Source organism: Oncorhynchus masou, chromosome 4 (genome assembly GCF_036934945.1).
Source record: "Oncorhynchus masou masou isolate Uvic2021 chromosome 4, UVic_Omas_1.1, whole genome shotgun sequence".
Lineage (NCBI taxonomy): Eukaryota > Metazoa > Chordata > Actinopteri > Salmoniformes > Salmonidae > Oncorhynchus > Oncorhynchus masou.
The window spans coordinates 13428267-13443637 of NC_088215.1; the positions used below are offsets into that span (position 1 = coordinate 13428267).

Here is a 15371-nt window from a genome sequence, read left to right on the forward strand (position 1 = left end):
AAAGCCGGCGTGACATTGAGAACATCAAAGTGAGTTGACAACAACAAACAAAATAGGGACAGTCAGATGAGTGAGGATGATGCAATTATCGTTCAACAAAACAAAGTGTTGCTTTGTTATGTCCTGTCAGGAAGAATGCCTCTGTGGATGGAGCTTCATGCATCATAACAACGTTAGATTGTCGCTACTGCAACAACTTGCTTTGACAACTGCTATAGCACTCCTATTAAAATGTAACTCCACACTTGTTACAATGTAACAAGGGACTACAGACACAGAAGCTCCACCCCTTTCCTTTACTACTGAACACACTGATGTACACGATCATGGGGAACACTTTCCTTCTGCAACATTCTCTGAACATTCCCGCCATTCCCGCCTCTGTGTGTCGTCATGTGCTAACTCCAGGCACGACATTGTGGGATAGCTCGGCATGGTGAATTCGCTGCTTAATCATCCATTCATCTCCGCTTACCGCCAGACTGGCTACACCTGCTGCCAGGGGACCTGTCCGTGCCTTCAAGCTGCTGGCTGACTGAAGCTCCTGCTCCTGCTCTTTCTGATGACAGCTTTCGGAGGACTGCATTGCACAGCAGTGTAGTGGGGGAAACTAGCTACTAGCTAGCATGTATACTATTGTGTGAAGCTGAAGCTGATGAAATGTGTTGATGGTGGGATAATTTGACGAGACTCAAGCGGATGAGATGGTGGTTTAAAATCAGGGACTTGTGTAGTTTTTTTTGTCTAGATACCTTATCAGATGAGTGGAAAGTCAACACAAAGTTGTTTTGTTCCCTTCTTGTATGGAGATATTGTTTGAGAGATAATGTTTGAGGATAATACCATGAAACTCTATGATATGCTTTACAGAGACAGAACACTCTATGAATAGATGCCAGCAAAGGACTTGATAAACTATCAAACTGCAAAATACCCCCAAGATACTTGTCCTTGACACGCTGATGGGCCTTGAACAATATACTCATCAGTAATAACAATTTGACATCGACAACAATGTGGGATCATCTTGATGAGTCAGACACAAATTGTATCCATGGATCATAAATGGTTGATTCCACTTTTCTCGTTACATTCAAAGGGCAAACACTAGAAATAATCCCATGATGTTTATGGCTAGTGTCGTCTGTTACAAAGAGTTTAACCTGGAGATGCAGGTAAAAATGACCACCAATTATGTGTTTTACTTCATTTCAAGCAGGGGTGGCATTGTGTTAACCTGGTTTGATATTTAGAAAATGATGCCCATCTTTAACAGTTAAACCCTTTGTACAAGTCAGATACATTGTATAGCCATAAATCAACCAAATGAAGAATATGCGAGTCTGTATATATACTGTATGTAAAAGTGACTGAGCTCTTTTAATGAATAGAAAATAACTATTTACAAAACTTGCTTATCTACAACACATACATCTTGTCCTTAATAATAACATGCACAAGTCAAGGACCTCATTAAAAAAAAGTTGATCTCTTCCTATAAGTAACATCTTGCTTTTTAACACACTTTTAAGAACTGATGACAGGCCATGACTAGATCTCCTGTGTTTGGCATTGTACTTTTACTACAAGCGTGTGAAAAGTAAACATACATATAGTATATACAAATTGATAACTGATATCTAAAGATAATATGGTACATTTTCATTAATATTCCCTGTTAGATCGGAGACCTAGACATAATGGCCCATACAGACAAAAACTCTTATACCACATGAAAAGTAAAACATTAAGAAATGTACATAACTCTCTTCGTAGGTTTTGATAAAGGCTTTGATAAAAGTCCATGAAATAAGACAATTATGGACTGAAAATGTAACGTTTCTTTTTAATCCAAATTGCGTAACAGTAGGCCTAAGTAGCTCATACTTGTAATTGAAACTTGTCTCGTTGAGTAGATTTCAGATTCGCCGCATAGATGCTATCAAGCAAGACACCCATGCACATCAGTATAAATCAGGCCCTTAGAAAACTATTAACATTGGTGTTGTGTTTGAGAAATTACAAAAGAAAACAAAAAAGAGAGAACCCTTAAAATGGCAATACTTTGTCTGTACACGTGTTGCATTCCTTCCCTGGCTTTACACGCTAGTACAGTTAGGAATCTCCCTTGTGCTCTCGCAGGCATGTCCAATTCGCCCTGGGGTAGGGAGAGAAAAAACACGCATAAGAACAACATAGGTTAGTCCACTGGTAGTAGAGGCTTTGATGTCTGTGAAACAAATACCTACTTTGACATTGAAACTGCCTGTTAATTACTGGGGTTTCATTACAATGTCTTATCAAAAGATCAAAATATTTTTTTAAGGGGTTGATCAGCTTAATATTGCGGAAAGAATGTTGCTTCGTTTATTTCCTAGTTTTCTTCTGAAGATACACTACTCCTCCTTTTTCCTACCAGTTAATTCCATGTAAAGAAACAATGTAGCCTTTATAAACACTATGTATTGTAAACACTGCAGGTCAAAAGTCAACAATTTTATACATGGAGATATGACCCATATGTGTTCTAGTCCAATAAAATTAATTTGGACAATGTAACCAGGACAACGGAATGGATCCCAGCCGGCGACCCAAAAAAACGCCTCCGTAAAAGAGGGAATTGAGGCGGTCTTCTGGTCAGACTACGGAGACGGGCACATCGTGCACCACTCCCTAGCATTCTTCTCGCCAATGTCCAGTCTCTTGACAACAAGGTTGATGAAATCTGAGCAAGGGTAGCATTCCAGAGGGACATCAGAGACTTAACGTTCTTTGCTTCACGGAATCATGGCTCACTGGAGAGACGCTATCGGAGGCGGTACAGCCAGCGGGTTTCTCCACGCATCGCACGGACAGAAACAAACATCTTTCTGGTAAGAAGAGGGGCGGGGGCGTATGCCTTATGGCTAACGAGACGTGGCGTGATCACAGAAACATACAGGAACTCAAATCCTTCTGTTCACCTGATTTAGAATTCCTTTTTTTTTCAAATCAAATCAAATCACAAGCATTTCACTACACTCGCATTAACATCTGCTAACCATGTGTATGTGACAAATACAATTTGATTTGATTTGTATGTGTAATATTGTTGGAAGTTCATAGTTCATCCAAAGTTCATCCAAATTAGCAACTTGCTGTTAAAAAATGATTTATCAGACCATGTATCTTACGTTTAACCCTGGCGTCCATCTCCTTCTCCATGACTTCTTTGGCCGTAGAGAACTCACTGAGGGTGATCTTAGGCGTGCTGTCGCTTTGGCTGACCGAACCGATCATCTCCTGCTCTTTCTCCTGGTTTACCTCTGCGTATATGTTAATCCAGGGTATTTTTCTGCAGAATGGTAAATGTAGACAGACAACAGCCATGTTACAATAGGAATGACTATTCAATGAGGATCTGTCCCATTGGCAACATTTCTCCAATATGTATATTACACTTTTTGTTCGGAGTTGGTATGTTGACAAAACTATACTAATCCCCCTATTATCATGAAGCCACTAGATGTCTAACTAAGAAATTCTTAATCTATACATCATTAAATGTCCATATGACATCAATTTAGCGATATAAGACTGTACTTCTAATGTATATACACTACCATTCAAAAGTTTGGGGTCACTTAGAAATGTCCTTGTTTTAGAAAGAAAAGACAAAAAAATGTGTCCATCTAAAATAACATCAAATTGATCGGAATTTAGTGTAGACATGGTGTTGATGTTATAAATGACTATTGAAGCTGGAAACAGCTGACTTGGGCGTACAGAGGTCCATTATCAGCAACCATCACTCCTGTGTTCCAATGGCACGTTGTGTTAGCTAATCCAAGTTTATAATTTTAAAAGGCTAATTGATCATTAGAAAACCCTTTTGCAATTATGTTAGCACAGCTGAAAACTGTTGTCCTGATTAAAGAAGCACTAAAACTGGCCTTCTTTAGACTAGTTGAGGACATTTCTATGTGACCCCCAAACTTTTGAACAGTAGTGTACATTTTGCATAATCTCAGAAAAAACATTTTCTATTTATGATTAGAAATTTGTTTCATCCACTCGTACTTCAATTTATTTCAAATTCCAAGTCATTTTGTTATTTAATTGTTTTGCTTTGTCGGGTGTGACATTTCAATAAATCTGCTTCTTCTTTAGATTCATCTGGGAATTTCAATATCCATAATTGATGCATTTTACGCAGACTTTTTCACCATTTTAATAATTCAGCTACTAACAGCCAAAGTATGGTAACAGCATATTAAGCAATTGAATGATAGTTTTCTTAACATAACTGATTCCAACACGTGCCTCATGCATACAAATCACTCCTAATCTGTTTACTACATCTACAGTATAAAGGAAATTTGAAAAGTTATTTCAAAGGAACGTCTTCAGTTCATTATTGATGCAGGCCCTAACCAATCTAGCATATTATTTTAATATGCATTATTAATGACGATGACAGGTGATTAGAGCAGTGCTGGGATGCAGTGTTAAAATATATAATCACACAGTACAGTATATACACCTCTTGAATTTGTAGATGAGAAACACTGCTAAACCCAGGAATACTACTGATAGGAGCATCAGCATGGCTGAACTGCTGTGTCTCGGCATGGAATCCACCAAGGGTGCTGTAACAGAGGGTAGAGGAAGACAATCATTAAACATAAGAACAGAGCAATACAATAAAGGCTAATCTGGGAACGCCTTGGAGATTTTCTTGCTTCATTGCCAATATTGATCCTATACTGTATATTATTGTGTCACTAATAACAATAATGGTGGTACAGTTGAGATGTATATTTTGCAACACAACAGTCTGCTACAGTAGGGATACATACAGTCAATGCATATGCTTCACTTTAATCCATTTAGTTGATTCAAGTAAATAAATCTGGCTATGTATTATGGGTCGATCCAAGGCAATGATAGTGCATTTTTAATGTCCCAGGCTGTGATAGTGTGTAATTACTATTTCTCAATGGTTGCCTTTTCTCCAACTAAAAGCCATCTGCTTTAAACAAGCATAGCAACATTCATATTCAGAGGTAAATGCTAAGTTATGTTTAAATCAAGCTTTTTACATCAATAACTGTCACAAATAAAGTGCAACACTTACTGTGGAATAAACTGGGGGTATGTGGTGTTGATTATACTATTTAACACCTCTCTCTGTGGTATTACACACCCTTGACACACAAACACACACACACTTTATGGTCCAGCACCCACAGACCTGCTTGTGTATACCTAGTCCTTTAAGCCACAGTCGGCCAGCTCAAGGCTATGTGTTCTGACTGGGATTACTTGGCTAATAGAACTATCAAAATGTGTACTATTAGACCTGTCAAACCTGGCAATCCCCGTTCCAACCCCAACCCCCACCATTACAGAAAAAAACGTGAAGAGTTCCAAAAGGTTACATTTTATGTGAAATTAGGTGATTTTCCACATGTGAAATCATGTGGTTTTTCCGTAAGGGCACTTCCAACTTTAACCCTCAATTCTAATATAAGAAGCCAGCTGGTGTAGTGAGTGTGGTGTTGTAGATGTACAGTAGTAGTAGAAGGCTGGTCTACTGCTCCGTATCCATTCCAATACTTTCAACTGATAATCTTTTCCAATGTGAAAGAGGATTTGTGTTGTTTTTGGGTGGATGCTGGCAAAGCATTTTAATTGCAGCCAAGAGTAGTTATTTGTTTGTCTCATTCTGAGCCAATACTCAAACTGGTGTAATGTTGTTGATTATTTTTTTTAGGCGATTCTGAATTCCGCATGCATTTATAACCAAACTTCTCTTTTTTTTGTCCTTTTCTCAAGGACTAAACAATCAACATAATTATACTCAGTGCAACACTCATTTTGTGGTTGGATGGCTGTAAAAGACAGTGAACAGATGTTTGTGTCGTCTCAATGGCAGATATAAAACATCAATTGCCTCAAGGAGTTCCACTTCAAATAAAATCCATCTTCCCTTTCCTCCCACGTCCTGCTCCAATCTTCATACACCCGAGATTGTGACAAACATATAAGGCATTTTAAATCCAGAACCAAAAAAAAAATGGGTTTGGCTTATGCTACACAAATATGAAGACGTTGCATTTATGACATCACAAAAAGAAACAAGCACAGCTAAATAAATAAAAACATGTAGAGAAAATAATGATTTCTCGTGCCAGTACATAATGTTCATTTATGTAATTATCTTGATACTAACTTCTTTCCTTACCCAAAGTTAGCTGTGTGATGTAAACAATTACTCTTGCTCCTGGCTTTAGCTCAAACTCCACCAGATTCTGGTTCAGAGCGCTAGCAAGTATCTCAGAGATCTGTTGAAGGAGATGAAAGAAGCATCATTTAGTCAAACAATTGTCACACTTTTAATAATATTTGCTGTTTTCGTCACCGGCACCCACCACATTGGTTCAGTTGTCTCAATTGTCGGAATCGGCGCATAAAATTAATGCGTGCTTGTGTCATTTCAGCCATGACAATGCATTTATCCTATTGTGTGAATTGGTGTGAACGATTAGAAACTATTTGTCATACGTCATGACAGAATTACAATAACTCTCAAAATGTCAGTGTCCAATCTAACGATCCCATACCTGCTCTAGCTCCTCCTCGCTCTTTTTCCTGCCCTCTGATTGGTTCTTGTGTGGTAACAGGAAGAGCTCAGCGGCCGTTGGCACACCTGGAAACACTGCAACCAACAGCTGATCCTCTGGAAAGTCTGACACCTGTTGACAATGGACAGTACTGTTAGAATAAGTTCATACTTGAATGGTATTCTTAGTCTACAGTCAAAAACACTGCCCTTAGATTATATACATATTTAACATGTTTGAAATCAAAGTAGAGGGAGGGGACAATGAAATAGCTTTGGGCTTGACCAACATGTGTTAATAACCAATACAACGCTTTATTAATTTAACACCTAGCATCATATCACATTATGACACGGTTATAACCATGTCATAATATGTCAACAGTTGACATAACCTGTCATAACATTGTCGTAACACTGTCATGACACATATATTTTGACGTGTTGTGACATACTGTACAGTACCAGTCAAAAGGTTGGACACGGCTACTCATTCAAGGGTTTTTCTTTATTTTGACTATTTTCTACAGTACATGCTCCTCCAAGCTCTGAAATAACACATATGGAATTATGTAGTAACCAAAAAAGTGTTAAACAAATCAAAATATAATTGTGATTTTATATTCCTCAAAGTAGCCACCCTTTGCCTTGATGACAGCTTCGCACACTCTTGGCGTTCTCTCAACCGGCTTCATGAGGTTAAAAGTTCATGTGGTTGAGCCAATCCGTTGTGTTGTGACAAGGGAGGGGTGGTGTACAGAAAATAGCCCTGTCATCACGGCAAAGGTTGACTACTTAAAAAAAATCTCATATATAAAATATTTGTTTCAACACTTTTTGGGTTATTACATGATTCCATATGTGTTATTTCATAGTTTTGATGTCTTCACTATTATTTTACAATGTAGAAAATAGTACAAATAAAGAAAAACTCTTGAATGAGTAGGGGTGTCTGTTTGACTGGTACTGTATATTACAATATTTTATGGCTGGTTATGACATCTATGTAAGAGTGTTAAAGCCCACAAAACCTGCCACACAAGGCAAACCAATCCATTCTACTTGTAATAATAGTATGATAAATAACATTTTTCTACCATTGTAATTGTGCCCACATTGATGTAAAACATGTGTCTAGCCCAATGCTCTGTTGCTGATGACTGGGATGAATACAGGAGAAGGACAAAATACCCTCTTTGGAACTTATGACTGACAGTCATGTATGTGATATGCGTATCTGGCTTATATTATTACCCTTACAACAACAACTTTTTTTTCTCCATATTTTGGAATCAAAGTTTGCTTGTTCACAACATTCTAAAGATGTATATGTAGCGTTACCAGTTATTGGAACTGTTAACTGCAGGCACAAGCATCATACGTTGGAAGAGGAGAAGCAGGAAGGGAAGCCCAATGGAAAAATGGGAAAGCAAAAATGAAGATTCTTGGCAGGGAAAAAAATGTAACATAAATAATGCAATTTAGAGTTAAATCATTTGATGTTGTTGTTGTGATGAATATTTCACAGTCATATATTTTTTTCATCAAATTTGGAAGAACTTGTGAAAAATACGCATTGTCATGAAGCGTTATGGCCATCCTGTGTCACTTTACTTGTACTAAGAAAATACACTTTATGACACTATCAAGAAGCATCATAATCATATAATCCCCATAGGTCTATCACATACGTGCTCTTATGTCAGTCATCAGTCACAAAGTGGGTGTCTTGTCCTGCTCCTGAAATCTCCTCCTGCATTCATCCTAGTCATGAGCAACAGATCATTGGGGTAAGTACATGTCTGACATCAATGTGTGTTTGCAAGTTAATATGGTACATTTTAGAAAATGTAATTTAACATAAACATACCCTTGACAAGTAGGCTACGGTGTAATGGAACGGTTTGCTTTGTGTAGTAGGTTTAGCGGGTTTTGACACTCTTATGTAGGGGTCATAACCAGCCATAAAATAACACAATATGTAATGACACAGTTTATGACAAGTTGTTTCAGCTGTTATGACCTCCTATGACATGGTTATGACCGTGTCCTAATGTGTTATGACCCTAGATGTCAAATAAAGTGTTATCCTTTTTCCAATCCAATCTCCAACTCCATGTTTTCGCAAAAGTGTATTTCTTTCTCGATGGGAAAAGTACGTCTTGCCAAACAACTGTTTCTCCACCCCTTCAAAATAGCTACTACTAAATGTTTTTCTTTATAATGGCCTTCATCCACTTTGGATTTACCAGCGAGGCACGAGTTCCAACCAGCAATCAGTGTCCATTTTAAAAGCCACTAATGTTTTTATGGCAAATCACATTTGAAGCACATCAATTATCAAGCCTTAATAAAATCACAATTTAAGTAGCAAAGTAGTGGACAAATAAAGAGGAAATGAATGACTTGCAATAAGGGGAAAGAGGTATAGTATGAATGGTAGAGGGAAGGGGAGAGGGAGGGGGATATGATGCAACAGCCCCTGAAAAAAATCAATACACTCAGCTTGTATTTGTTCTCTTTGCGATCACTCATTAGTCTAAAAACTTGTCTGGCTCTGTGTACTTGGGTAGCGCTGGCATTTTGTGCCCCCAAACTCATTGGCTGGAGTGAAAAATCTGATCTGCGTTAAGGGAGGAGAGAAGGTGAGTCAGACAGTCAAATGAGTGAGTGTTTTGGAGAGAACTTTATCCAAGCCCAAATATGGTTGTAAAACCACCTCTTCAGAACTGTATCTTGTTGCTTTAATATTTTAATTAACAGCAAACATTTTTGGAGCGGCTTCCTCACAATCTTACTGTACGCAAAGCTAAATAAATAAGATGAAACAGTGGTCAATTATTCATTACTATTGTAAACACACCATGATGTGGATTCTGTTTTTCATTCGTCGTGAACTTGAAGATACTGGGTTATTCTATCTTAACTCCTTCCATAGTGCATTATTTCCAACAATGTTGTAATAAATAGGTTATGATGATTCACCTATGACTATAATTTTATTCTGTGAGGTAAAGTACAGTCGTCACCCAGGAAATGAAGGGGTGGGGGGGGGGAAAGAGAGAGAAAGGGATGCCCAGAAGAAGTGCACTCTCTTAGGGAAAAAAGAGGACATGTTCACCTCTTGCACCCCACTGAGTGGTGAATTAACAAGTGGTGGTGAAACCAGGGGGGGATATTACTGAACTCCCTATTCCAACCTCGATTAATAAGCCGTGGGTTGAAATTAGCTGAGAAGCAAATGCCCTGCTTTGCTCTCACTATTGTCAGCCATTGAGCTGTACCGTAGTAGGGCAACACTGCAGTTTAATGGACCCTGACATCAATTGCGGTTTTGCAGCGATCTTTGCTTTATTGTGGGGAGTTGTTTACTTTGACATGATGGAATATGTTTCACCTTGAAGGTGAACTGAACGTGAACCGCAGAAAACCAAAAGAGAAATGAATACAAAAATTCTAATAACACTTTGTAAGGCGGTTGTTGCACAATATCAAGGTTTTGAACCCTATGTCAACTCTAGCAGTACATGGATGAATAGGCCTTAATATGATTTCCATTTAGAGAAAGGGTGAAAGAAATGAAAGGCGGGATGGTTTGATAGGATTAAACTGTATATGGAGGAGCAAATGACACATGAACTAGTGTTCATAAACTCAATAGATACCGTATAATGTATGTAGGTCCCAAAAGGTTGTATAACAAAACGTTTTGTATGAAATGAGGTGCTGTAACAGTCTATTGAAGCTAGCAATTAATAGCTCAAGCTAGATCTATAACTGTCTATATCTGAGTGTGCCCTTCAGTTCAACACAATTAAATTGGCTGGTGCTATACTATACTGCCATGAACATACCAGGTGACAAAGTGCACTTTATCCCTCACGAAGCCTCACTCTGACCCATATCACAGTAGCTCCCTCCACTGGCTCTCAGCCTAGCTCACCTGAGGCGCCTCTCATATTAAATCCACTGTGGAGTTGAAGACACAGAGAGACCACAAGTCTCACACTATATGCCGAAACCAACACACAAAGTGTAAGAGTAACACACTTAACAATGACATATCAGCTCTAGCTCTACTCCGCAGATACTATGCACATCCAATGTCATAGTAATGCCTAAGATCTCCTTCATTCCAGGCTAATTCAGAAGAACGCATTTCATTGCTCCGACTTCTGAAAATAAGTTGTTAGGGCTCATCAAGCTGCCTCGAGGGTGGAAGAAGATGCCGAGCCTCTCGCACCTGTGTGAAAACGAATCACAGGACAGCCCGAGGGCAAACGCCAAAGCGTCTGAGTGGATAGAAAGAGACCAGAGAGAGGGAGAATGAGAGAGGAAGGGATTCACGCTTACTTGGAGCAGAGCCTTCTTAATGACTCTCCCCACATCCTGTCTCCACTCGGGGACATCAGGGTTGTACTCGTCCAGATTAGGGGAGAAAGATAAAAGCAGAGATTTGAAGAACTCTGTCAGAAAGAGAGAGAGAGAGAGAGAGAGACCCAGGGGAGAAACAGAAACAGACCGTTAATTCAGCCCCTGATGTAGGTGCATTATTCTCAAGGTATCCTCCTCATTCCCCACTGTCCATTGTTCTGGGTGTGTCCCTCCTCTAACTGTCTTCTGATGGGGGGGAAAGCTGACAGGGATGTTGGTGTGTGTGAGTGTGTGGGCACAGTATGCATGTGCTCATGTTTTGACAAGAGGAGATGATTGCTTGCTAAGTGATTTCTTAGATAATTGGGGAAATGTCCTCTTCTCATATATCCTGACATTCAAATGTAAAGTACACTCAAAAGTTGCATACCAAGTGAGATGCCTGCTAGATGTGCTAATTAGCATTACATTAAGTAGAATAATTTGATTAGGGTGATCAGAGAGAGAGAGAACCTTGGACTGCTATCGTCTTGGTGTCTTGCAGTATGGCGTTGGCTGAAGACACTTGGACCGTAACCGTGTTCATTCCCTCGCTGGTGAAGGTGTACGAGATGCTCCCGTCTAAACTGATCACCGGCTGGAGGAAGAGGGAACATGGACAAAACGGATGATCACACTTTGATCATGTCATAATCCCTTCACCTAAATCCTTTAAACCTTTAAAACCTTTAAAACCTTGCGGCTAAAACCCCAGAACATGAAAGAAATACATTCCAGATGATAACAACTTCTCACTTTGAGTAGTCGGAGCATCTGACTTGAATAAAACCCTACATAACACATCCTCCCTATAAGACCTAGAACCAATGCAGCTAAGGTCACAACTTAGGAAATACTAATAAGCTGTCTGAACAAAATATAAGATCAGAGACTCTGCTCCGCCTCTATCATAGTCGTCTTCTTCAATAGAAGAGGTCAATGTATTTAATACCATAGACATCATGTATAACCCATATATACATCAGTGGAGGCTACTGACGGGAGGACAGCTCATAATAATGGCTAAAATGGAATGGAACTGAAATGAAAACCAGGTCTTTGATGTGTTCGATGCTGTTCCATTGGTTTCTGTTTCAGCCATTACAATAAGCCTGTCCTCTGATTTAGTTACAGTGACACCAGCCACAACTGCAGTACATGTACAGTATATGGCATTATAGGGTAAGACCCCTTTTGAATTGTGTCAAAAAAGTTGTATAGTTGGTTACCCACATATACTGTATACTATACATAACACTGGAGTCCCACAGAGCTCGGTTCTCGGCCCTCTTCTCTGTACACCAAGTGCTTGAAGTCTAATTTACCTCAGTGTTGTTCCCCAGCCACCAGAAGTATGTCACGGTCCTGGAGTGGATGGGCCACACCATTGCTGTTAGGTTTACTTCCTTGTTCTTGATGGCCACAAATGGAGCCAGCAACTGGACATGTTCCACAGGACCTGATACAAACACAGTCGATGATTCATATTCAGTATTGGATGATTCATATTCAGCATTGGATGATTCAGACTCAGCATTGGATGATTCAGACTCAGTATTGGATGATTCAGACTCAGTATTGGATGATTCAGACTCAGTATTGGATGATTCAGACTCAGTATTGGATGATTCAGACTCAGCATTGGATGATTCAGACTCAGTATTGGATGATTCAGACTCAGCATTGGATGATTCAGACTCAGTATTGGACGATTCATAGTGAGTATTGGATGATTCAGACTCCATATTGGATGATTCAGACTCAGCATTGGATGATTCAGACTCAGTATTGAATGATTCAGAATCCATATAGGATTGTAATTACAAGGACATTGCTTGAGACTCTGCCTATTTCACAATAGGAAAAGCATTCGCACATGGAAATATTATTTTTAGATACTTTTTTGGTTTAAAAATGAAAAGCACATCCGAAGATTAATTTTACAGGTGCGTGGGAAAAAAGAAATAGCAACCTTCTTAAATTAAAAATTAGAGAAAAGAAGATCTCTCGCACTGAGCTTGCCAGTGTCACTTTCATTATCACTGGGGTGGTGTGTGGGATCTTCTTCTCATTAAGACTACTTTAGCTGAAAAGGGAAGGTGAATGAAATCTTCCTCAACAAATGTCATAACTGTCATAATGTTTTCTGGTTTTGATGGAATTTAGTTGAAGAACAAGATTTTTTCTGGACTTAAAACACGTTGGCATTATCATGTTTTTGAGGTGATACCTTGTGAGTAATACTGTGGTCTGCCATGCTGAGACTGTAATAGGAGCTGACGTGGGTGTACTTGGCATTATCATGTTTTTGAGGTGATACCTTGTGAGTAATACTGTGGTCTGCCATGCAGAGACTGTAATAGGAGCTGACGTGGGTGTACTTGGCATTATCATGTTTTTGAGGTGATACCTTGTGAGTAATACTGTGTGGTCTGCCATGCAGAGACTGTAATAGGAGCTGACGTGGGTGTACTTGGCATTATCATGTTTTTGAGGTGATACCTTGTGAGTAATACTGTGGTCTGCCATGCAGAGACTGTAATAGGAGCTGACGTGGGTGTACTTGGCATTATCATGTTTTTGAGGTGATACCTTGTGAGTAATACTGTGGTCTGCCATGCAGAGACTGTAATAGGAGCTGACGTGGGTGTACTTGGCATTATCATGTTTTTGAGGTGATACCTTGTGAGTAATACTGTGGTCTGCCATGCAGAGACTGTAATGGGAGCTTGGCATTATCATGTTTTTGAGGTGATACTTGGAGTAATACTGTGGTCTGCCATTATCATGTTTTGTTTTTGAGGTGATACCTTGTGAGTAATGCTGTGGTCTGCCATGCAGAGACTGTAATGGGAGCTGACGTGGGTGTACTTGGCATTATCATGTTTTTGAGGTGATACCTTGTGAGTAATACTGTGGTCTGCCATGCAGAGACTGTAATGGGAGCTGACGTGGGTGTACTTGGCATTATCATGTTTTTGAGGTGATACCTTGTGAGTAATGCTGTGGTCTGCCATGCAGAGACTGTAATGGGAGCTGACGTGGGTGTACTTGGCATTATCATGTTTTTGAGGTGATACCTTGTGAGTAATACTGTGGTCTGCCATGCAGAGACTGTAATAGGAGCTGACGTGGGTGTACTTGGCATTACCGTGATCTAAGTGGTGAAGGTTCCTATAGCGGAAAGATATAACACAGTATTTTAACAGTATTATTCTGGCTGACAGTGGTGTGACTCGGCGTTCAGGCTTGTACGTCTCCACTTGGGCCTCTGTTATCCTTTTTAACTGAGACTAATCTTTATCCTAGCTTTCAAACGCATGCAGTGTATGCATGTGTGAGTGTTAGTGTCTGTATGTTTGTGATATGTGTGACTGAAAGAAAACACAGTAAAGTATTATTCTGGCTGACAGTGGTGTGATCTGTGTGTCTCCATCTTTTTAGGTTTGTGTCCATGCAGGTGTGTGTGAGTGTTAGTGTCTGTATGTTTGTGTATGTGTGAGAAAGAAAGTGTGTGTGTGGTTTGTGTCCATGTGTGTGTGTGTGTGTGTGTGTGTGTGTGTGTGTGTGTGTGTGTGTGTGTGTGTGTGTGTGTGTGTGTGTGTGTTGCTTAAAGCATCATCTGCACTCTCTCTCCCCTGTAAATTACCACAAAATGTGCCAAACAGCCTCCCGAGTGCAGAGGTCTGAGGCACTGCACCACAGTGCTTGATGAGTCAATACAGACCCGTATTCGATCCCAGGCTTTGTCACAGCCGGCCGGTTCCTGGGAGACCCATGAGGTGGTGCACAGTCATCCGGGTTAGGGGAATGTTTGGACAAGGTCCTTGTCCAATCGCGCTCTAGAGACTCCTTGTGGCGGACCGGGCGCCTGCAATCTGACTGCGGTCATCAGGTGGACGTTGTTTCCTCCGACACATTGGTGCGGCTGGCTTCCGGGTAAAGCAAGCAGTGTGTCAAGAAGCAGTGCGGCTTGGAAGGGTATTATTTTGAAGAACGTACGGATCTCGACCTTCGCCTCTCCAGAGTCGGTACGGGAGTTCCAATGATGTTGCGAGACTGCAACTTCCAATTGGATATCACGACATTGGGGAGAAAAAGGGGTACTTTTTTTAATTTGCACCAAACCATGGAGAAAAAAACACCAGCAGAATCAATGACATCAAAAATATCAAGGTACACTGATTGAAAGTGTCATGGCGACCAGAGACAGCACTTAAAATGCCACCAGTAAATTACTAAAGCCTCACTTTTCAAATCAGGAGACGAAGTGGCAATTCAAACACAGCACTTCAAAGAGCTGGATAATTCTTGACGCCTTTTAGACATGAGCATGTTATATTTGTCACTATTA

The 15371-nt window shown here is 39.9% G+C and overlaps 1 protein-coding gene across 1 annotated transcript in view; it reads right to left on the reverse strand.

The window, feature by feature from the left end:
* Positions 1 to 1350: 1350 nt before the first annotated feature.
* The window catches only part of LOC135524130 (VPS10 domain-containing receptor SorCS3-like), a 212623-nt gene continuing 198602 nt past the window's right edge, over positions 1351 to 15371 (reverse strand). The window contains exons 20-27 of the mRNA XM_064951346.1: positions 12343 to 12476; positions 11492 to 11615; positions 10958 to 11070; positions 6606 to 6737; positions 6227 to 6326; positions 4523 to 4628; positions 3174 to 3334; positions 1351 to 2158 (exon numbers count right to left, since the gene is read on the reverse strand). Of these exons, the coding sequence (XP_064807418.1) occupies positions 2100 to 2158; positions 3174 to 3334; positions 4523 to 4628; positions 6227 to 6326; positions 6606 to 6737; positions 10958 to 11070; positions 11492 to 11615; positions 12343 to 12476 (929 nt within the window). The 3' untranslated portion in view covers positions 1351 to 2099. The remainder of the gene's footprint in view (positions 2159 to 3173; positions 3335 to 4522; positions 4629 to 6226; positions 6327 to 6605; positions 6738 to 10957; positions 11071 to 11491; positions 11616 to 12342; positions 12477 to 15371) is intronic.